This window comes from Chrysemys picta, chromosome 7 (assembly GCF_011386835.1).
Source record: "Chrysemys picta bellii isolate R12L10 chromosome 7, ASM1138683v2, whole genome shotgun sequence".
Classification (NCBI taxonomy): Eukaryota; Metazoa; Chordata; order Testudines; family Emydidae; genus Chrysemys; species Chrysemys picta.
The window spans coordinates 24599139-24622415 of NC_088797.1; the positions used below are offsets into that span (position 1 = coordinate 24599139).

Below are 23277 nucleotides of genomic sequence, written 5' to 3' on the forward strand. Positions count from 1 at the left end.
AGTCCGCAGCAGCTAGCTAATTGTTGTTTCAACACCTTTCCTCCAGAATATACTTTCCAAGAGGTTTTCATAGTGATTTCATTGACGTGCCAAAATATACTGGCACATTGGAGAAAACTTGAAAATATTTAGGGCTAAATTTTCTACTATATGAATATAACACCATTCAAGTCAGTGGAGATACACTGATGGAAACTGGAGGAAAATCTGGCTTGTCCTAATAGTTTTACAATATTTTACAAATCTGCAAATCAGTCAATATATGGGGCCTGGCAGTCCAAGAAATTAAGCAACTTAAAAACTATCCCTACCCCTAATATTGAATACAAAACAATTAAAAAAACAATTAAAAAAGCTTAAGCTAGTACACACTACACTAAACCATAGCAACTGCAGTGGGTGGATGGGGATAGGAATTGAAGCATTTGGGAGCCACATTTCTTCATAGCCTTGAATGGATTTCATGCATGCGGAGTTTGTGACTGCAGAGTTGCTGTTAGCAAATGGTTCCAGGCCTGTGGCCAGAGGCCTGTGCATTCCCAAAGATGGAGATCTGTGAGAGACAAATCTGAAAGAATAAACTGTTCTTACTAATAAAGCAGTGTTCTGTTTTTATTATAACTTCTAATTGGCAAGAATTGGATCTGCCTTATTTTGGGGTATCTTCTGCTTTTCTAAATTCTGAATATTTAATTCTCAGATAAAAGAAAACAGAATGCTCTTTTATAATGGCTTTATTTTTTGGCATGTAGTTACTTGGAAAGTGTGGGAGGCTGCTACTGGTATTTTCAGCTGTATCATGGCTCCCCCCCACTACCACTATGCTTAGGCAATTACTAGCTCTGTTTCAGTCTGCACTCCTGAGCCTTCACACCACTGGTTTTCGATGAGATATGATTTTGGGTTGCAGTATTAACAGCTGCAGGTTGTGAGGTCAGGAACTACATAAACATTTTTCAGTTTGTTTTGTTTTCAACCAATATTTACAAAGAAGTCTGAGGTTTTGAGAGACACATTTTCAATGGTAACTACCATTTTAAACTGATAAGTGTAAAACCTATGTAGGATATTTCTTTCCTAACTTCTAAAATGCCACAGGTTCTGAGCTCTCTGTTTTCATTAGGATTTTTTCTATTAAAATGAAACTTTCAGTTTGCCTCTGGTAAAACAAACCAATCATACTCTTATTTTTAAAAATGTTTAGTCATGTAATATTGTGTAGGATTCTTTAACACAAATATAATTCTTGTAGCTGTGCTCTCTAGCTAGATTTTCAATATTGTCGGGGGAGTTAAGTATCACTCTTTGAAGTAGTACCCTCTTATTTATTATTTTCCAAAAAGTTCAGCCTGAGGCAGACAGCCTGCATGGAAAACTTCAGCCCAAATAGTTAAAATTTGACAAAGTTATAAGAAACTGAAAACAGGGTCTTGTAATGGGAAATGTCAAGCAACCTTAATAATAGGCAGTGCTATGAGCACTGCCTAAAATGTTGTCTCATACTTGGTATTCTAAGCTTAAATTAGTTGGATATAAGGAAAGCTAATTACTTTTTTTTTCCTCCTAAGGTGCGGATTCCAACATGTCATGACAAGCCTGGAACAACCCACATAGTACAGTTCACACACCAGGTAGATATCAGATATTGCTATAGTACAGACCACTGAAATCTGTATCTTTCGGTTTTAAATTATTATTAAATTATTACTATCTTGGTGTATTCTAGATGTGTGAATTATAATATTTTAATGCTGATATAAGCAACATATCCGTTTTCTTGCTTTTTTGGATGAGTAAGTGAAAGCAATTTGAGATGGCTTCTTTGTCTGTACAAATTTTAATGAGCTTGATCTTAAAGCACTGTCCATTCTAAATTATTTATTTTTGTTTTCTAAAGGGGGTACATGTAGAAACAATCTTATTAAAATAAATGATGAAAAATCAATAATACTATGCTGTCACACAAAAAGAGGCACTATTGATTATAGTTAGGCCCCAAGTTACTGAAGGCTAAACACATTGACTTGCACCTGGACAGCAAATTGAAAGTTGATGCAGATATTGGAGCACAGTGTAATGTGTTCCCTGTGAGAAGCACGATGGAATGCTTTCGTATGTCCCTTTCAATATCTTCGCAGACCATCCTTTCACTGCAGTCCCCTGATTTTTTTTTTTGCTCTTAGGTTTCTTCAAGGTGCACAATACATACCTGAAGGAGCTCAACAAGTCTGTTTTCCTTAAAGGCTTTTGACACTGTGTTTCACATCTCATGCTCGGGGTTGCATAGCCACACAGGCCATTTAATTTTGTGGTGCTGGGGCCTAGCAAAAAGGCAGCTGTACCTGAGAGAACATATTACTCAAATGTGATATGGTGGCTTAAGAGATGTTTCCATGAAGCATTGTTTGCCTGAATAGTTATTGAATAGTTTGAGAAATGTCTATACAAACAGTTTCTGGGTGGGTTATGCAACAATTTTAGAGTGGGCCTGTGATGAAAAGGGAATTTTCTGTAGTATTTTTGTGAGTCCTATGTAAGCCTCAGTTTCCCCTGAAGGTGGGGAGAACTAAGTCTGCTCTCAGAGCAGGCTTAGAGGTGGAGGTATGTCACCGAGCTGTCTGGAGCCTGAATGGATCATTTAAAAAGGACTGGCCAAGGCCAACTCCATATCCGTGGAAAATTCAAGAAGACAATGGAAAATCCAGTCACCAGGACATTGACACCTAGCAACCAATGACAGAGAGAGAGATGGATTTCCCTGATTCTCAGCAGGGAAGCTGGGCACAGACCCCAGTTCGAGAACAAAGGACTTGGATGTGTAAGGTTGGGGGATAAAGGATTGGCTTCCAGAATGAATCTGGGCTCTCACCTGGAAACTGGCGAAGGAAGTCAGACTGTGAGAGAGAAACAGCACCTGAACAAGGGGTTCACTACAGTGTGGCTGGGACTCTGTGCTAACCAGAAAGAACTACTTCAACCTTCATTTCTCTGTGCTAACCTAAGGATTGCGATGCTGTGTGCCAGGTAACGAATAAATGGTTACCTCCTTTTAAAAAGGCTGACTGTCGCATTGAGAGCGTGACGCTCTGAAGAGGCACAGTACAAGCCTCCTGCAAGACTGGTTTGGCTGGATTTGCTGCAGTGAGCCATGAGTGAGAGATGGGGATGCTGGTGCTGAAGGCCCACTCTTAGAGGCCACAGGCCTGCCCATGTGGAACTGTGTGGGCCCTTGGGGTCTGGTACACCAAGGAGTCACTCCTAGGAGACTAATAACCAGCTGGGGCATAGACCAGACCCTGTGACTCTGTGACAGTGCCATAAACCAAGAAGTCAGGACACTTTACCTATATACTATTTTCATTTTCAGTGGCTTATAAAGGGAGTGGTGGTTTTGTCACAGTGGTAAAATCAGATTAGTAGGTACCAATTTGTAAAAGGTCACAGAGGAGTCATGGAATTTGTTGTGGATGGGCTAATGGTTAGGGCACTAGTCTGGGATTTGAGAGACCTGGATTCAGTTCTCTGCTCTGTCAGAGACTTCCTGTGTGACCTTGGGCAAGTAAGTTAGCCTCTCTGTGCCTCAGTTCCCTATCTGTAAAAATTGGAACTAATAATACTTCCCTACTTTAACGGGAGTGTTGTGAGGGTAAATACGCTAAAGATTGTGAAGCACTTTGCGATCTGCTGCTGATAAGCACTATACAAAAGATAGGTATATATTAATTAATAAACTAGATAACCCTTTCCCAATTCTAGGTGCTTATGGCAATTGCAATAAGCAAAACAAAACACTGAATATGGCTACTTATCTACCAGTTTGGGAATTCAATCCCAACAAAATCATCTGTAATTCTACTACTTTAAACCCCTCCATAAAAACTCAGGAGTATATTTTCTTCCTGTGCCCCTTCTCTAATTGTGTCCTGATGGCAATCAAGTGCAGGCTCTCTTACACCAAGGAGCAAGTTCCAAGGTTGAAAACTCCTTACAGAAAATATCCTGCCAGCGGCCCCTTTTTTGATCAAGGGATTTATGATACAGAGGCCCATTGGTGGTTCACCACTCTGTGTCAGCATCTCCTGTCAGGCCTGACATACTCATTACATCTGAGTCCTGATAGATACCTAAAAGGTGGCATGTAATATATTACTGGAAGATTAATAACTCACTGATCATTAATATTCTTGTGTGATGTATGTAGGGGTGTGTACAGAGAGTTATAAATATGTGCTAGAATTATGTTCTTAATGTGTTTGGCAAGCAGTGCATAAGCTCAGTCTGCCTTAGACAAAGGAATGTGTATTTGCTTCTATGATCAGCCTGGTTGTCAGGCAGATACAATGAAGGCACATTTACATATAAGGTAAACATAACTATCAATCTAACAAGTAGGGGAGAAGACAGCATGGCTTTACCTGCAAGCAGGAAAAAGAAGCTTGATGTGGGCTTACTCTTCAAATAATATATTTAATATTTAATATATTTATTGTCAGAGCATCAAATGGTAAGCAGTTGATCAACTGATTTATAATACGGTAACACTGTATACAAAGTGTAGCGAGTAAGGTCTTCTATGAAAGTCTGTGACACACTCATGATTAATATCATTGTGGGATGTATGTATAATACTGAGGAACTGTGGATACTAACTGATAATGTGCTTTAAAGTCTGTGACGAAACAAAGGGAGAAACAGGAGGGACGGCAACTATCTACCTGTCTCCAGTGAAAATTAAGCAGTGTGGAATCAAAACAATGGAAGCTCTGTTTACGTACAAATCAGCAGGGGAAGGGGAAGAATAGCAAGAAGCCTTCCTGTCTCTTGAAACAGAGATAATAAACTTTGAGCTGATATAAGAAGGGCAAAAGTCATTTGAGTTATCCATCACTTGGGGGATTCAAGGGGAGAGAGCCCTTGAAGTCACAGAACACTGAGTCCTTCAACCAAAGGGTTGAAGTCACTTGGACTGAATATAGGCGAAAAACATACTTAAGCAAATGATAATCCTTGCCTACGTTACACCGTCAACCTGTGGAACGCTTTGCCAGAGGATGTTGTGAAGGCCAAGACTATAACAGGGTTCAAAAAAGAACTGGATAAATTCATGGGGGATAGGTCCATCAATGGCTATTAGCCAGAATGGGCAGGCATGGTGTCCCTAGCCTCTATTTGCCAGAGGATCAGCAGCAGGGGATGGATCACTTGATTACCTGTTCTGTTCGTTTCCTCTGAAGCACCTGGCATTGGCCACTGTTGGAAGACGGGATACTGGGCTAGATAGACCTTTGATTTGACCTAGCATGGCAGTTCTTATGTACTCGTAAAAGCATACTTTTTCTTTTGTTTGTAACCATTGCTATCTTTACTCCTTATACTTGGTATGACTTAAACCTATGACTTCTTGTTTAATAAACTTGTTTTATTTTTGCTATAAAACAATTCAGTGCTGTGATTGAAATAAGAGTGTTTGTCAAACCCTGGTTAAATTAAGGAGCTGCAGTGTATTGTCTCTTTAAAGGAACAATTAATTTAATTACTTCTGTGAGTGTTCCAGGAGAGGGCTGTTCACTATTTGTTACCTGCAAGGCAAGGTTTGGACAGGAAGAATCCTGAAGAGTTTGCTGGCAAGGCACGCAAGCTGGTGTGTCAGGGAATTGCCACGCAACTTAGCAGTAGCAAAACTCTCATTTGCTCAGGCTAAGAGGGGAATTCTGGGAATCCCAGCAGACAGTCTCATTGGCAGAGAATTTTGGGAAGTTTTTGGATTAGAAGAGTGGTGTGGTTACTTTTCAAAAAGAACAAGGCAGTGGAAATCAGGATGTGATCTGGATGCTTGTATGCTGGCTGTTGGCATCAAGGCTGAGAGCCACAGCAGTGTAGCATTTAAGACACCCAGAGTTGCTGGACAGGTGGTGTCACAACCCCTTACTGGTCTGGGTTGAACTCTAAAGCATCAGAGGGCTGTTAGTTCAAGCAGCTTAGTTGATACCATTACAGTTGACACCCATAGAGAGAGGTTACCAAGTGAAAAACCATTTAAGGCTTAAAGACAAAACCATCATTGCTTTAACCATTGCCTTAAACTTCCCCTGGAAACTACTCAAAAGCAACTGCAGGCTCTGGAGCAAGGTTCCTTTAATTAAGTCAAATTTCTTCACATTGGTTTCAGGATGCGGACAGGTGGAGTGCAGCTTCCTCAGCATTTGGCTATTGGGGAGCTGACTCAAAAATTACTGTTTAGGGGACAAACCCCTAAAAGTTCCATATTTGGTCACAGAAGCCATGGATATGATAAACCCGTTGGTTTATATTTTCTCCTAAATCTCATGGGCTGAAATGTCTTAAACGTTTGGTATCAACCCTGGGCTAAAACTTGACAATTGCAACAAACTTAATGGATATTTACTTGATCCTTGGCACAGGTCAATAACTAATATGGATGTGACAGTCATATCCTGCTTTTCAGTTTTGGCCCACTGTCTGTAAACATTTGAGGGCAACTTTTATTCAATACTTTAAATTGTTTTATACTGACTAAAAAGTTAATTTTCTGCCTTTCAGGAAGACACACAAATCTCCATTGCTTTACCTACTGTTCATGAAGTGGATCTTTTCAGGTAAGAATTTGGCCTTATTTTTCAGTAGTATTGGCCTGAGTGTGATTTGTGAATATTCAGTAGGAGCTTCATGAAACATGACTCTCTAGTTAACCAACTAATTTGAACAGCATCTTTGCAAATAGTTGTTAAGGCATTGTTTGCATTAAGATGACTTAAGGAAAGTACATATAACACTGGTTGAAAGTAACTACAATAAGTAGCAAGGGCTGTATATACCTCTACCTCGATATAATGCTGTCCTCGGGAGCCAAAAAATCTTACCGCGTTATAGGTGAAACCACGTTATATTGGACTTGCTTTGATCCACTGGAGTGCGCAGTCGTGTCGTCCCCGTCCCCCCCCTCCCCCGGAGCACTGCTTTACCATGTTATATCCGAATTCGTGTTATATCAGGTCGCGTTATATCGAGGTAGAGGTGTAATTGAATATTTATTTATGGGAAAACTGTTCTAATAACTTGAAAAGCAGGTAAAATGTTTACTATAGTTTTTAAATGTCCTTTATCTAGTTCTGTCCTTTTAACTGGAATTTGTATTCATTCTGGTGATAAGTATATTGAAAGTGTTTATATGCTCTTTGTATAAATCTGTTTGCAGATGTTTCTGTCCAGTATTCTTTCACATTCAGATGCTCTGGGAACTAGTGTTATTGGGAGAACCGGTGGTTGTTATGGCACCATCACCTTCTGAATCTTCAGATACTGTTCTGGCACTTGTTAGGTAAATATGATAGAGCATCCTTACAGTTCAAATTCTGTTGATTTAAGAAGAATATTGAATAGCATCTAATGAAGCTCTAGAAATGTGACATTTATTAGTGAAATATTGTATCTTTATGTATATACTTATTTAACCTTCTATGTTTCTGTTCCACAGTTGTATTTCACCTTTGAAGTACTGCAGTGATTTTAGGCCCTACTTCACTATACATGACAGTGAATTCAAAGAATATACCACTCGTACACAGGCCCCGTAAGTAAGATGATTACAGGTGTAAAAGTTGATGATCAGGTCATTCTTGCACCATAACAGTGGCTTAAAGTGGAAACCGAAAAAGAATAAATCTAATTTTTTGAGACTTTGGTTCTGGACATTTTTGAAAGAAAACCCCTTCTTTTTGGTGTTGACACAGCAGGCTATAGTTAACTATTTTATACAAAATGGGGAATAAACTCGCTAGGCATTAGTACTGCTGAAAACGATCAGGCAGTTATGTTGGATCAAAAATTGAATGAGTCAACAATTTGATGCAGTTGTGAAAAAGGCAAATATCCTTCTGTGTTTATTAACGGGAGTATCTGTTCCACTTAGCTTTGTAGTGGTGAGGCCTGAGCTGAAGTGTATTGTTCAGTTTTACGCCCTGCTCTCTAAGAAAGATGAGGACAGATTGGAGAGAGTCCTGAGGAGACCAAGGAATGTGATAAAGGGTTTAGAAAACATAATCTATGAAGAAGAGTTAAAAACATAAAACAAAACAAAACTGAGCACGCTTAGTCTTGAGAAAAGACCACTGAGAGGGGACCTGAACAGTCTTCAGGTATGTTAAGGGCTGTTAAAAAGAGGATGGTGATCAATTGTTCTTCATGTCCATTGAAGGAAGGACAAGAGAAAATGGGTTTAGTTTGCAGCAAGAGAGATTTAGATTAGATATTAGGAAAAACTTTCTAACTATAAGGGTAATTAAGTTCTGGAACAGGCTTCCAAGGGAGGTTGTGGAATCCTCATCATTGGAGGCATTTGTTCAGCCTGTTCTTAAAAATCTGTCAGGGATGGTTTAGGTATACTTGATTCTGTCTCTCGAGGTCCCTTCCATCCCTTAGTTTATGATTCTATTTTAATTGTGGTTAATCCTGCTATTTAAGAGAAAAAGAAGAGCTGAAACCTGTGGCATAATGTTAGTCATCTCATATTTAGAATCATACTTGAAGTCAGTGGGACGTCTGTGTACCTGATTGGTGAAAGGGTTGAATCCTGAATGAGAAAAGATGCTTTGCTCTTCAGTAAGGGCTTGTCTGCATGGGGAAACTGACCCCAGAATAGCTACAGCAGAACAAATTATTCTGTAATAGTTATTCCAGAATAGTTCCTCATGGAGTTGGTATATTCTGGAATAAGTCACTTTATTCCAAAATAATTACTGCATAAAATGACTAATTTTGGAATAGAGCATCCATAGAAGGGTCTATCCTGGAATAGCTATTGTATAATAGCTTATTTCACAACAGTTATTCCATTAAATTTCCATGTGTAGACAAAATTTAAGAAAAAGTTTGTGCTTTCCTCAATGAACCTGTGTGAATGTATGAGTCATATTTGTGGATTTTAGTATTTGGGAAATATCATTTGAAATCTTGAATTTTCAGAATTGCTCTTAGACCAAATTGTGGCACTTCAGATCCATATTCAAATGTTGGTAACCAGATCATATATTTATATTCAAAATAAGTATTTTATTGAAATATTACAACTTAATCAATGATTGATTGTTTGCATTAGACTTACTGATCATTTTCTGAACAAGGTTCCTTTAAAGCGTGAGCAACTGGTGACTGTTCTGCTGAAATTTTGTCGTCTTTAATAAAAAAAAAAAAATCCTTCTCAGAAAACACAGTAATGGAAAAGCATCCAAACTTGGACACTATATTTGTAGTCCATTTATTTTTAGCAAATAAATTGCAAACTGAATAACCAGTCGCATGGAATCCAAAGTAGTGTTCGTCTAAACTTTAGTGACCCATGTTTAAAAATATCATCTGTTCATGTACACAAGAGAGAGAAATGCATTCTTCTGGTTTTCTTCATTAAAAAAATTAGAGACTGGAAAAGGCCTTTATTTCTGAGAGTCCCTTGTTCTAAAGATGGTGAATTCTGACAATAGAGTTTCCATGCAGTGCTTCAGCACCCAGAGTAAAAAGAGTGATAGCGTGTTTTTGTCTTACCATTTTTCTGTAAGGGTTCATTTGAAAAAGACAAAAATACCCTATCACAAAACGATCACTCCACATCTGACCTCTCAGTCCTCAAAGGAAACCTGCACAAACACCTTCAAAAGACAAGCCTGGGAGCTTAAATTCATAACTTGACTAGACACTGAAAATAATAGACTTAATAGAGCCACTCGTTTTGTTTCACTGCAATAATCTGTAACCCACTAACCCACCTTTGCCCTATGACTGCAGTAGTCAGTTGCCCACTTTATCATGTGTTAACTCCTTATGCTTAACAGTCTGTTCCATATTGTATTTAGTTGTGACACTCCAATTACTTTTACCGGACCTGAAGAAGAACTCTGAAGAAGAAGCTTGAAAACTTCTCTTTGACCAACAAAAGTTGGTCTGATAAAAGATAATACCTCACTAATCTTGTCTCTCTTATATACTGGGACCAACAGGGCTACAACAGTGCAAACAAAAAAGGAAAAAATTAACAGTGAAATACATTGAATTATGCAATGGTCTCCTAACACCTGGGACTTCTTCAGTCTAGTTTTAGAAAGCACAGTGTTTTCTAATAGCAAACAATCATGCATCAGCAGGGAAATAGGCTAGATGATCTAATAAGTTTCTCCCCTCTTAAATTCCTGGTCATCTGGAGGAGCAATAGGTCATTTGACAAAGGACATGAACTGACACAAGTTTTAAAGTAATAACTGCTTGTCATAGTAAAACCTTGAAGTAGCCATTTGACTCTTAGATACACACAAGATCAAATTGCTGTTATATCTATGTAAATCCAGATAAATTCCATAGATTTGGGTAGTTATTCCAGGGTTGTACCAGTGCAACTGAGGAGAACTTAGGCTAGAATCGGTACAACATGAGACTTGGCAGGAGTGCTGTCTTATTACCGTATAGACTTTAAATAAGGTTATGTCTACTCTTGGAATTATTAATATTTGAAATTATGAATATTGCTATCGGAAATCACCAAATACTAATTTAACCATAAATTGCTTTATTAAATCCAAAGGCCAAATGATATTTATACAATTGCTCTTAATATGCCTAAAAAGCTAAATAATAAGCAGTTCACTGCATCCAAACAGTAACAAAACCATTATAAGCATTTGATCAAGATACTTACAAACTGGCTAGACCCAGGGTGCTTATATCAGTATTAGTCAGCTCCAACGTGATCAGGCAGGTATTAGCAATGAACCCTTTAAGAGTTTACTTTCTATACCCTTTAACAAACAAGTGATGTCATTGCCAGTTACTGACTTCAGTTAACAACCAATTTGAGACAGTTCACTCTTATTTCCAGTCTTAATCCAGATAAGATTTACAATCTCCTTTCTTTCTAAGGCAGCAGTCCTCAACCTTTTGAGAGTCACACCCCCCCCCACTTATCCCTGTCCATGCTCCCCCCTGGGCCGGGAGCGGGACTGTGGACAGGGGCCGAGGTTCGGATGGGAGTGGAGCCACAGCCAGGCTGTGGTGGCAGCTGGGCCTGTGGCCAGGTGAACCTCCACTCTTCGCCTTGCCCCCAGTCTCGGTCCCAGTTCAGGAATGGAGCCACACCAAGGCTGGGGCCAGGGCCAGGTGAGGGGACCAGAGTAGCTGGGGATATGGCTGGGGGTGGGACTGGAGCAGAACTGGGGGTGGGGGCTGGGTGGCAGTCCCTCCACGGCTCACTACAGGGGTGCTCCCCACACTTTGGAGGCCTTTGTCCTAAAGCCTTTCCTTGGCTCCCTCATGCTGTTCAACGGTTTTCCCATTGCATCTGGGTTCACATAGGCTTTAACATTGAGGTGTGGGTTGGGGAAGAGCCATGTTGGCTCATTTTTAAGACAGATTCTCTGTTTGGTTTAAAACAATCTGCAGTCACCTGTATCAGTCAGAGGCCTTCTTTTTAGAAATTTTCCCTTATTTTATTAATGATTTGAACCAGGCATCCTCCCTACTTCGTTCCTCTATCTCTCATTATTTTCAAGGCCTTCCTTCTACTTGCTAGTCTGGGCCTTTCTTTACAACACATATATATTTCCTTAACCAAACTTAAGCTAACTTTAATTCTTTAATTTCATAATTATCCTACATCTACACTATAAGATGGTGGGGGTGACTCCCATGCTTGCGTATACGTACTGTGCCAGCTTGAATTTGTGTGTGCTTGCAGGGAAATTGTATCCCTAGTGTATACGTAGCCTATGATGTGTATGTTCTGCAATCCTCTGAAAGCTGAGACTTTGGGAAATGCTGTTTAAAAAAAATAAGTGTTTCATATGGTTAATTATTTCTTTGTGTTGGTATTAATTTCTAACTCTTAAGAATAAGTTCAAGTTAGAATAATATTTGATATCTAAATTTCAGTGGCAAAAACTGTTGCTCTCTTGATTGAAGAATTTCTGTTCTTCTTTTTCTAGGCCTACTGTCATTTTAGGAGTGACAAACCCTTTTTTTGCTAAAACACTCCAGCACTGGCCACACATTGTCCGAATAGGAGAGATTAAACTTCCAGGTAAAACATAAGCTGTACTACAGAACTCTGCTTCAAAGTGTAAAAAATATTTACTTTTTATTTTTTTACCTTTAGTGATGTCCTGAACACTAATAAAGGGATAACTTAATGTAAATGCTTTGTGAGCCAGTTTCCAGGATTGAGTTTATTATGCAAAACAGTGTTAACCATGTTTCTCATGAAATTTAAGGATGTTAAATGAACTCACTCTCAAAAATATTGTAGGGGTGGTACTTAATGTAAAGTCCATCTAGCATTCTATTTTTCTGTCTACAAGGCAGGAGGTAATGATACTTACTAGCTCCTGTGTTTTTATCTTTGAAAACTCAAACAATTCTGTTTTCATATTTCTACCAAGAAAATAATAGCTGAAACTTTTGCTAATGTGTCACTCATGAAATTCAGTTAGTTTCTGATGTTGGTTTGTTTTAGAATAAGTAGAACTCAGTAAGCGCTTGTCTATTTCAAACAGGAGTACCTCGAAGCATAATACAAAACCAGTAAAGCACTGTAGCAGTGTCCACACAGAGCATTACTGCTCAGCAGGCTAGTGTGCTGTAGAGTCACACCTGGGTCTACTGCACAGTAATGTTCTGTGTAGACAACCCCTATGAATAACAGTCATTAAAATTGCACAGAAAATTACCCTGCATAACACTAGCTAATGGTGCCTCTGTTTTTAGAAACGATGCATTTGCTGGCATGATTTTTTTAAATTGCTTAGATTTTTGTAATATGCTCTTTAAGTCATTATAGTACTTAACATTGTATGACTATTTTTATACAAATGGAAATTTCTGTCCACTTATCTTTTGGATAGCAAAGAAATTTTCAGCCAACCAGTAATAAGGTCATAAAGTGCTATGTGTGTGTCCTCCTTTGCTTTGATACATTATTTTGCTCTGGGCCAAGAATGCAGGCATCATTTCAGGCAGAGTATTTCAACATGAAATCCATTTTTCATGGGAAGATATTTGGTAGTATTCCACCTTCTGGAGTATAACTGTCATTATTGGCCTAGGAACGGTCTTCCACAGAACTAGGGAAGTTTTTTGAAATGAGAGGAAAGATGACTTTGATAGAGAGTTTTAAAGTATCCTACGGCCATGAATAGCTACCCCCTAGTGAAAGTAGCAAAAAGATTTGTTTAAAGTCAAATTTTCAGACCTCTTCAAAATCAGTGTGCACCGTCAGATTAGCTTGAAAACTAGTATACCATTTCAGGGACTAGGATACAATTTGTGGTGCAGATGTGTAATCATTTGGTCAAGCAGTTCCTGAGAAACAGCTACCCCGACCCTATTTTAAAAACTTCAGCTTTAACTCTTTTCCTGGGCAAAGATAGAGGAAAGTCTATGAAGAGTGTCCATATAGAACTTACAATATTGCACTAGCTGGTCCATTTAGAAATCTAGTGTCGAGCTCCGAAACCTAATAGCAACATTGTCAGACTTTATTTTTTGGTTCTACAAAGCAGCACTAGGCTGCTACGTGCTATGCATAGAGCACCACAATGGTGTGGAGGAAAAGGGGGAGAACATCTTCCACAAAATATTAGTAGTAGCCTCGGGAGGATGCACTGGCCTTGGATCTCTCCCTAATATTTCTGTACACTGGACAGCCCTTAATATTATATCGACCAAACTGTGAAGCACTATTACTGAAGGTATGCACCCTATAGGAATCAAAGGGAGATGGGCTAAAATTTAGGAGATGAATGGAGAACGCAATCCTCTTGCTATAGGGCTAATATTTTTTTTTAACCATTTGTATCATTCTGAATCAAATGGCCACAGTTTCTAATTTCCTCCAATATAGAGGATTTTTAATATTTTTTATTTTAATGCAATTTTGTTCAATGGAAAGTCTGCAAGACTTAGTTTATCTATTACATTTTCATGTATATATTTTAGTTGGGATGCTTACCTACACGTCTGATATCTCGTGTCATTAGGCAATGTACTGAATAAAAATAAGGATTTGTAAATACATGTGTTATTTTGTATTATACAATGTATTAATTGTGGTGCATGCACCCAAAGAAAAGATTTTTAAGGTGGTGATGATTTTAAATATTTTGGCAGGTGAAGTTCCAAAGCAAGTGAAAGTGAAAAAGCTGAAGAACCTAAAGACTTTGGATTCTAAACCTGGTAATAAGCTTGATCATCATAAAAACATAAGCCTTACCATTTTCTTTACTAAAAATGCATACCCTAGTTGTTTTTTTGGCTGTATTCTTTTTTTCTTCCAGGTGTTTATACATCTTATAAGCCATACTTGAACAGAGATGAAGAAATCCTAAAACAGTTACAAAAGGTAAACTTGGAGATCTGTTTATTGAAACTGTTTTGTATGCTGGTAGATCTTTTTCTTCATATATGGGTCGTCAAGTATGTAGACAGAACTCTCAGAGACTAAAACGAAAAACTCTGAAAATATGAATTTGGACACTTATGTTTTTGCCCTGCCTAAACTGATTCAAGCATTGTCTTCTAGGAGCATTTGTTTTCCTGTCAGCAGTTGTAGTTGTGCTTTTTAAAATAAATAAATAAATACAAAATTGAATTATGGAATTTAAAAAAATTAGGGTAAGAATCCAGAGAGTTTAGATGATTAACCAAAGTTTGTCCATGTTTTTTCAAACCTCTTTGGCCTACAAATCTCTTGTGTGAGTTTTCTCAACTCAAAATTTCCTAGCTTTGACTGGTTTATGGTTATTCTCAGAATTTTTTTCTCCTAGTGTTTCGGTTTCCTTTCCTAGATGAACTTGAAATACAGAGACCATGTAAAAACATAATAAAAAAGAAACAGAAATCACTGTGATCTACATTAAGACTATTAAAATGCAACACAATTAATAGTGTTAGTGATTTCTCTACAGCAATGCCTTAAGTCTGTTTTAAATAGGTGTACATCAGTGGAGTGAACCTGGTCTTTGGTGTGTCTCCTAATTGTTTAGTAATTAAGAAATCTTTTTGTCATATGTTGGAATAATAGATTATTACTGTGGTTGTTTCTTACAGGGTGTACAACAGAAACGTCCTGCAGAAGCCCAAAGTGTAATTCTTAGACGTTATTTCTTGGAACTGACACAAAGCTTCATCATTCCATTAGTAAGATGACCTATGTAATATTTGTTGGCCAACACCTATGATAAAAATATATTTCTTCAGTATAAAAGCTATTGTCATAATTTCTTTCAAATAACTAGAGTTCAGGACTACTTTTGTGATTTTATTTTTTAAACATATAGTTGGTCCTGCAGTTTTAAATTTTCTCAGGTGTACTAGGAAGATGATGATGGTGGGTTAGTAGTCTAAGCATCAGATTTGAAGCATTTTAAACTCCCTGAAACCACAGGTTCAGATCCCAGTACGGTACATTTATCTGTGTATCCGTAAAGGCAGATACTGTGAGTTAGTCTTTCAGATGAGATCTCAGCAGTAGAGATCCTGTCTGTTCTGAAATGACACTAATGATTCCATAGCTTTTTTTACTTTGAGTACTTCCTCTAACTCTTCACATATTCTTTGAATAAATTTTCTCTCCCCACACTGTTGAACATGCTGTCAACTGCTTAGTTGTCTCCTTTAATCCCAGAGCTGGCTGGATTTCAATGGTATTGAATGTACATAGTTTATAAATCACTTTGTGATGAGAAGAGCTATATAAATATATATTATTATAGTTTGTTATGATAGCTAAGAAGACTGTTCTAGGCAGCCTGTTTCAACCAAGTGGCATATTACTGCGAATTGATTAAAAATACAGTGGCTCCAAGATCAGGATTTTTTTTCTTAAACTATTTTTCTTCCTTCTCAGGAACGTTATGTGGCAAGCCTGATGCCCCTGCAAAAGAGCATATCTCCATGGAAGGTAAGGAAATACTCCTTGAATGAGCTGAAAATCTTTGTGACTAAAGAAAACTCATGCTGTAAGCTGCCAAAAACTTGGTTTCTTTTGTAGAGTCCACCACAGTTGAGACAATTCAGCCAAGAAGACTTTATGAAAACACTTGAGAAAGCAGGACCACAGCTCACCTCTGGATTAAAGGGAGACTGGATAGGACTTTACAGGTCACTTTTTAAAATGAGACCAATTTGTATGTAAATACAGTGATGCATAACATGTACATGCCCTTTTTGTTTTGGGGGCAAATCTAATTGTTGTTATAACTGAATATTATGCAAAAGGATTTATTTTCATAGTTCTTTGTGTCTAATCAAACAAATTCATAATGTTTAGCAAACTTTAAATATCCATTTAGATATGCCCCTCTGGGTAACCTGTTAATGGTTTTCATGTGACAGTGCAAAGTATTATAGATCACTATATTCTAGTATTAAAAAAATTACTAGATAAATGGGAAGAAAAGCTTTTCAGTAGGGAGCTCTTAATAGCTGAATGTGGGATCTCATAGTTTCATTCTGGTAAGTCTTGTATTCTGGACTAATTTTATCCCCAGAACATCTCTTCTATTTGGCTGCAATTGTAGTACCTTCTCAAATGAGAAGTTAAGATGCACAGTTTTCCTGATGGAATGGCCAGCAAGAGGTGCTGGGTAAAGCACCTCTTTCACTACATTTTTTTATACATCATAATGCTTTGATACTACAGGGGGATCCAGTGGATATAGCATACTTGGATTTTCAGAAAGCCTTTGACAAGGTCCTTCACCAAAGGCTCTTAAGCAAAGTAAGCTGTCATGGGTAAGAAGGAACTTCCTCTCATGGATTGGTAACTGGTTAAAAGATAGGAAACAAAGGATAGGAATAAATGGTCAGTTTTCAGAATGGAGAGAGGTAAATAGTGGTGTCCCCCAGGGGTCTGTTCTGGGACCAGTTTTATTCAACATATTCATAAATGATCTGAAAAAAGGGGTAAACAGTGAAGTGGCAAAATTTGCAAATGATACAAAACTAAGACCGTTAAGTCCCAAGCAGACTGTGAAGAGCTATAAAAGGATCTCACAAAACTGGGCAACAAAATGGCAGATGAAATTCAGTGCTGATAAATGCAAAGTAATGCACATTGGAAAGCATAATTCCAACTATACGTATAAAATGACGGGATCTAAGTTTGCTGTTACCACTCAAGAAAGAGATCTTGGAGTCATTGTGGATAGTTCTCTGAAAACATCCACTCAATGTGCAGCAGCAGTCAAAAAAGTGAACAGACTGTTGGGAATCATTAAGAAAGAGATAGATAATAAGACAGAAAATATCATATTGTCTCTATGTAAATCCATAGTATGCCCACATCTTGAACGCTGCATGCAGATGTGATCACTCCATCTCAAAAAAAAAGATGTATTGGAATTGGAAAAGATTCAGAAAAGGGCAGCAAAAGTGATTAGGGGTATGGAATGGCTGCCATATGAGGAGAGATTAATACTGGGACTTTTCAGCTTGGAAAAGAGACAAAGGGGAGATATGATAGAGGTCTATAAAATCATGACTGGTGTGGAGAAAGTAAACAAGGAAGTGTTATTTACTCCTCCTCCTAACACAAGAACCAGGGGTCACCAAATGAAATTAATAGGCAGCAGATTTAAAACAGAGTATTTTTGCACACAATGCACAGTCAACCTGTGGAACTCCTTGCCAGAGGATGTTGTAAAGGTCAAGACTATAACAGGGTTCAAAAAAGAACTAGATAAATTCATGGAGGATAAGTCTATCAGTGGCTGTTAGCCAGGATGGGCGAGGATGGTGTCCCTAGCCTCTGTTTGCCAGAAACTGGGAATGGGTGACGGGATGGATCACTTGATGGTTACCTGTTTTGTTCATTCCCTCTGGGGCACCTGGCATTGGCCACTGTCAGAAGATAGGATACTGGTCTAGATGGACCTTTTGGGCTGACCCATAATGGACGTTCTTATGTACAGCGATAGGCTCTTTTAAAAAATGCTTCTGTTTTTCAAAATGCAATTGGTAAGATCATCTTCCTGGCTTATGTTCCTGACCACATCATAGTTTTCTTTGAGTTCTTCCTCTAGTGCCCCAAGACATTACTTTTTGTCTTAACCCTGTAAGGCTCTTCACAACTTAGCCTCACCCTCTCTGTCTGACCTAGTATCACACTGTACCGTTGAGCCCTGCCTCTGCCTTCACTCTGCCAAAATTCTTAGCTTTTACTGCCCTTCTGATAACTTTTTCATTAAGCATCTTTGCCACACCACCCCTTATACATTTTTTTAAAAAATCTCTACTATAATTGTTATAGCTAATACCTTTATCTTCTTTCACATGTCCCCCTTAACACTCACCTCTGCTGTGACGCCTCCAAAACCCTGCTTGCTGATCATGGATAGGCAGATGTTTTTCCTATCCCATACATTTAGACTTGGCCAGTCCTCACTGTACCTTTATCCTAATTTTAAAAAGAAAGGAACTAACCAAGCTGTGTTAATCCTCCTCCATGTTTATTTTCCTTGTATGTTATATCTCCATTTTTCTATCTTTTGGGAAGTCCTTCAGGACAGGTTTTGTCTCTAACATATGTTTGCACAGCACCCGGCATAATCAGGTCCTAGTCCTGATGGTGGCCTTTGGGTGATACCATAATATAAATCTTTACAAATAATCTGTATAAACAGGAATAGATGGCTATATAGTACTCGTATACCTATCCATATGGGAAGTAAGAATCCCAAGGTCAAAGAAGCTGTGTTATATTAACCCCTAAACTCATGAAGATCTAGCAAGAGTGATAATCATCATGAAACCCTTTAGTTCTCAATCACCTTTCCTTTCATTCGAATGGAAACTGTTAGCCAAAGCATAATGGCAGGGGACATCAAATTGTTTTTGATAATCAACATTTCAAATAAAATAAGTCATTTAAATACAAGCATCTTTGTGCCTGAAGACTTCATAAGGATTTCAGAGCATAAGACTTTTTGGTGTTTTTTTTTGAAGGGGGACAGAAACCTGTTTCTGTGACGTTTTTTAATCAGTGTTCCACTACATAACTTTCCTTCTCAAGCAGAATTAATAATTTTTCTGAAAGATTAAAACCTTCTAATTGATATTTATATCCTCCTCCTCCCCACAACAAAACTACTATACAATCTTGTGAAGTTGTGTAAGAGACTTGATGATGGAGGAAAAAGAAAAAATTGAATTGAGAATGTAATTTAAAACACAAATTTATTTGCATTGTTTTATTAAAGACACTTCTTGAAATCTCCAAACTTCAATGGCTGGTTCAGGACCCGGCGGAAGGAAATGACTCAGAAGTTGGAGGCCCTCCATTTAGAAGCGCTCTGTAATGAGGTAAGAGAAATATGATTTTTTGCTCTTAGTGATTTATAACACTTTTTTTTTTTTTTACATCAAAACTTTGCTCCATGTTTCAGAAGTGTTCTCTCCTCGCCACCTGTCAACTGTAATCGTTAAAAAGATTGAGACACTTGTCAGAACCTTTTATTTCAACTAAAAACACAAACATAAAGTTAAATTGCAGTTTGAAACACTTACAAAAAAAAAATATCTCTGCAGCATTTGGAACCTATAGGGTGTGCTAATGCTGGAGAGCTGGAAAATGAAATTGACCAGCCTGTGTTCGTCTTAAGATGACAAATGCATAACTAGTGAGAAGTAGTATATTGCAGTAATGTTCTAAATATACTAGAAGTTTTTCAAAAGTAAATTAATGGTATTGTTGAAAGTACTGTGTGTTTATGTATGTAAATATTTCAGCATTATGAATTTTTATCCTGAAAGGACTTGCTTTTCTGGAGTCAGAAACATACTGAAGTAGAAACAGTGGATCTTGTCTTAAAGCTAAAGAATAAACTGGTATGTAACTATAGTAAGTACAGATGAAATTTGTCACTTCATATTGTAGAGTCAGTGTGTTTTACATCTACTTCAAATTGAACTGAATGTTCCTCATCAATCTTCTGAGCTATCAAAATCTTGTGATCATGCAGTCACTGATTCAAATATGGATGGCCCAGTTCAAAGTGCTGGTGGCTGAACAGCACTTAGATGGTTTAATTGATTGTTTCAGTCCTGTGCCTAGCTAACATCTCAAAACTCACTTTAACAGGACCCATGGCTTCCTGAGTGTCCCACTCATGGCCAGAGGTTGCCCTCCAGCGCCTTGCCTCTGTTTCCCTCTCTTCAGGGCACCTGAAAAAACTGCACACAGGCTTTTCTCTGGGTTTACATCACCCCTGCCTAGTGCTGGGTTAATAACAGAAACAGTTCAAAACAATCCTCAGGATCCCAAAATACAATCCATCACCACAACTCAAAAGTTAATACTTAGCTCTGGCATCTTCTGTCATAGCCAGAGCTCTTCTTCTGTCCCAGTCTGTTGTCCCATCTCTTCCAAGCTGGAGCTCAGCCTTCTGGCACTGATCTCTAAGCCCATACCCAATCAGTGGAGTCCCATTTCTGACTCACTGGTCTCTGGCCTCCAAACTCTCCTGATGTCAGCATCTTTCCAGCAGGAGCCTTTCTCACGCCCTGCAGTGGCCTGGGATTTCTGCTGCTCTTTATAGGAAAATCACCTAATCTTGCTTGTGGCTCATTCAGTAATCAGTGTTGGCTAGCCCCAGGCCCTCCATACCTTGAGGATCAAGCCACCCAGTTACACTTACTGATGTTGGCAATCTAAGTAGAGATGTCAAAATTAAGGGCTCAGTCCTGCTCCCATTAAAGCCAATGTGTGTTTTGCCATTGACTCCAATAGGATCAAGACTGAGTCCTAAATGAACCTGGAAACCAAACTTCCCTTGGAAGTCTGTCCAAATCAAGGTTGAAATAAGCTGGTGGTATTGAGGGGAAGTTTGCATTCCCACTGTCCCCGTACCTGTTCATTAGATGGAGGACTTCAGATCCATTAGTCTGATTTCTTTTATGAACATTACATTCACTTGCAGTTTTTTTTTTAATTGAAAAATGTGTTTAATTGTGCCTCCCTATAGTTCCAGGCTGACAGAGAACATCTACCCGTGAAACCTGACACTATGGAAAAGCTACAGATGCACATTGATGCAATTATACTAGCACTCCCAGATGACTTACAGGATATTCTGCTCAAAACTGGTACAACATGATTTCTATTAGGATTTTTATGCCACGAACAAACAACATATTCCAAAGCTTCACAGAAGAGACTGGCAGAGATCAATGGACTGGAGCTGTGAATGGTATACTAACACTTGACATTAGTAATAGTGGAAAAACAGTTTTTAGCTTTTTATTTTAAAATAGAAACCTACAGGGGTTCCACTTAAATACTGAACAAAGAAATTCTTTAGTTCCATCATTATGTTTAAAACCAAGTGCTCTTATGAAAAACCTGTGGGTACATGAAATTATGAAACATGCAGGACCACAATGCAATGCTGGCATTGCAGAATGTTTTTTAAAATTGGTGCTGCTGTGCGCATTCATGTTAACTCAGGGGGAAGCAACATTCACATTGGCTTTGTAAAGAGACTATCCCATTTAAGGTAATATCTAATTGCTTTTAATGCCTTCTTTCTTTAGATAGTTTTTAAAATCAGATTAAAAATAACTGCCATGCTATTGTGGCTTGGATGAAGTACATAATAGTTGAGGAATTTTGTTGGCAAATCATTGCTTACAAATTTTATGATTTATAGAACTGCTATTAGCAGAGACAAGTGAAAGCATTAAATAGGCCATTAATCTTGTTTTACTTTTTTACACTTTTTTTCCCCCCCAACGATTATATTACATCTGCCTCTGGACAGAAAAGAAGGCATCTGTTAAATATATTCTAAGAAAGAGAAACTGGTATATTTTCCTTTAACTTTGTCCATTTAAGGTCAGATAATGGGTAATTGTCTTCACAGGCCTTAATTAATGCTAACCCCAGATTAGTTGTATTTTTATCATTGAACAATTAAAATGATTTTAAAGCTGAACTGCTGAAATTCAGGATCCATTAATCAGGCTTAACTATATAGTCTTCATCACAAAATATACGGTTTTGCTTACTAAATATACCAAGTTTAATGTTACTGTTGCTCATCCTGTAATAGATGTCAGTAGTGCGAGCTGGCACAGAATCCACTGTAGTTGAGGATCATTGTAGTAGTAACCTTAAAGTGCGCTTCTCTCTCCTGCCAGGAAATGATTGTGTTAGACTGTTTTTTAGGAGGAGGAAATGGGGCAGGAGAGAGAAGACTATATTACTTTCAGCTGAAGTAATCTTGTGGATTGTAGAGACTATAACCAGAAGGAATTGCAGCACAGTGAAGCTACTTAAAATACATGCATACAGTAAACATGCATAAATAACCATTTTTCATTCTATATTAAGCAACAAGAATTTGTTGCCACTAGATCACCTTAAACCAAGAAAACTAAGACTGGTATAAGAAGTGCACATTTGCTCTGCATGCAAAGAGTGACTTTGAGGATCCATTCCAAGCAGGATAAAATGAAGCCATGATGTACAAATAAATACAGTACATACTTTATACTCTTAGATGACAAGTGGTTCACAATTATCAAAAGATTCTGCTTAACGTACTTTGGGTAGAATAAGAAGTCTTGTAACGTTGCAATTCTGCTATGGAAAAAATGCCTTTGTATGATAAATATTTCATACTATCTTTCTAAAAATGTCTTATTTAGGTATAAACTGTCACATTATTTTTAAGAAAATATGTATTTTAATACTTACAGTTTATATAACATTATTCATGAACAGAAGTTAGTTTAACTAATTGAATCAAGACTGTCATTTAAATTATACCACTATGGCATTAATTTAATCTCTAACTTGCAATTTGTTTAGCACAGCTGATGACTAGCATTTCTAACCCTGAAACTGAAAAGTGGCCATTACTCTGGTAAATTATCTTTAAATATTTAACTGAAGCACTGTATGATATCTTAGAACCGTGTAAACTGGCATCAATTATGTCAGCCTATTACCACTTGACTGAAAATATGTATTTTTGTAAAAGGAAATAAATGTCAATCTTTTGGAATGTTTATTTAGGTTACTTGTTCAGCAAATCAAATGTCCAAATTATCTCCTGCACTGAGGAACTGTTGAAGCTTTTCAGCAGCCTACAGAGACTGTTCCTTATTTGCCCCTCTGCCAGAACTCTCATCATTTGTCTCACTACAACAGCAGGGAAGACACCTCCTTCTCTCTCCCCCCCACCCCCACTCACTCAGCAGCAATCACCACTGGACTCCAAG

At 38.0% G+C, this 23277-nt stretch overlaps 1 protein-coding gene across 5 annotated transcripts in view; it reads left to right on the top strand.

The window, feature by feature from the left end:
- DENND6A (DENN domain containing 6A) overlaps positions 1–23186 on the top strand; it is a 38815-nt gene extending 15629 nt beyond the window's left edge. For 4 of the 5 annotated variants that reach the window (XM_005288352.3, XM_065550974.1, XM_065550975.1 and 1 more), the window contains 13 exons: positions 1569–1631; positions 6562–6617; positions 7217–7339; positions 7496–7591; positions 11985–12079; positions 14164–14229; positions 14331–14395; positions 15103–15192; positions 15902–15955; positions 16046–16155; positions 19254–19356; positions 19807–19881; positions 21018–23064. In XM_005288352.3, the coding sequence (XP_005288409.2) occupies positions 1569–1631; positions 6562–6617; positions 7217–7339; positions 7496–7591; positions 11985–12079; positions 14164–14229; positions 14331–14395; positions 15103–15192; positions 15902–15955; positions 16046–16155; positions 19254–19356; positions 19807–19881; positions 21018–21149 (1128 nt within the window). In that variant the 3' untranslated portion in view covers positions 21150–23064. The other variant, XR_006174312.2, reaches the window with a different exon arrangement.
- Positions 23187–23277: the final 91 nt, after the last annotated feature.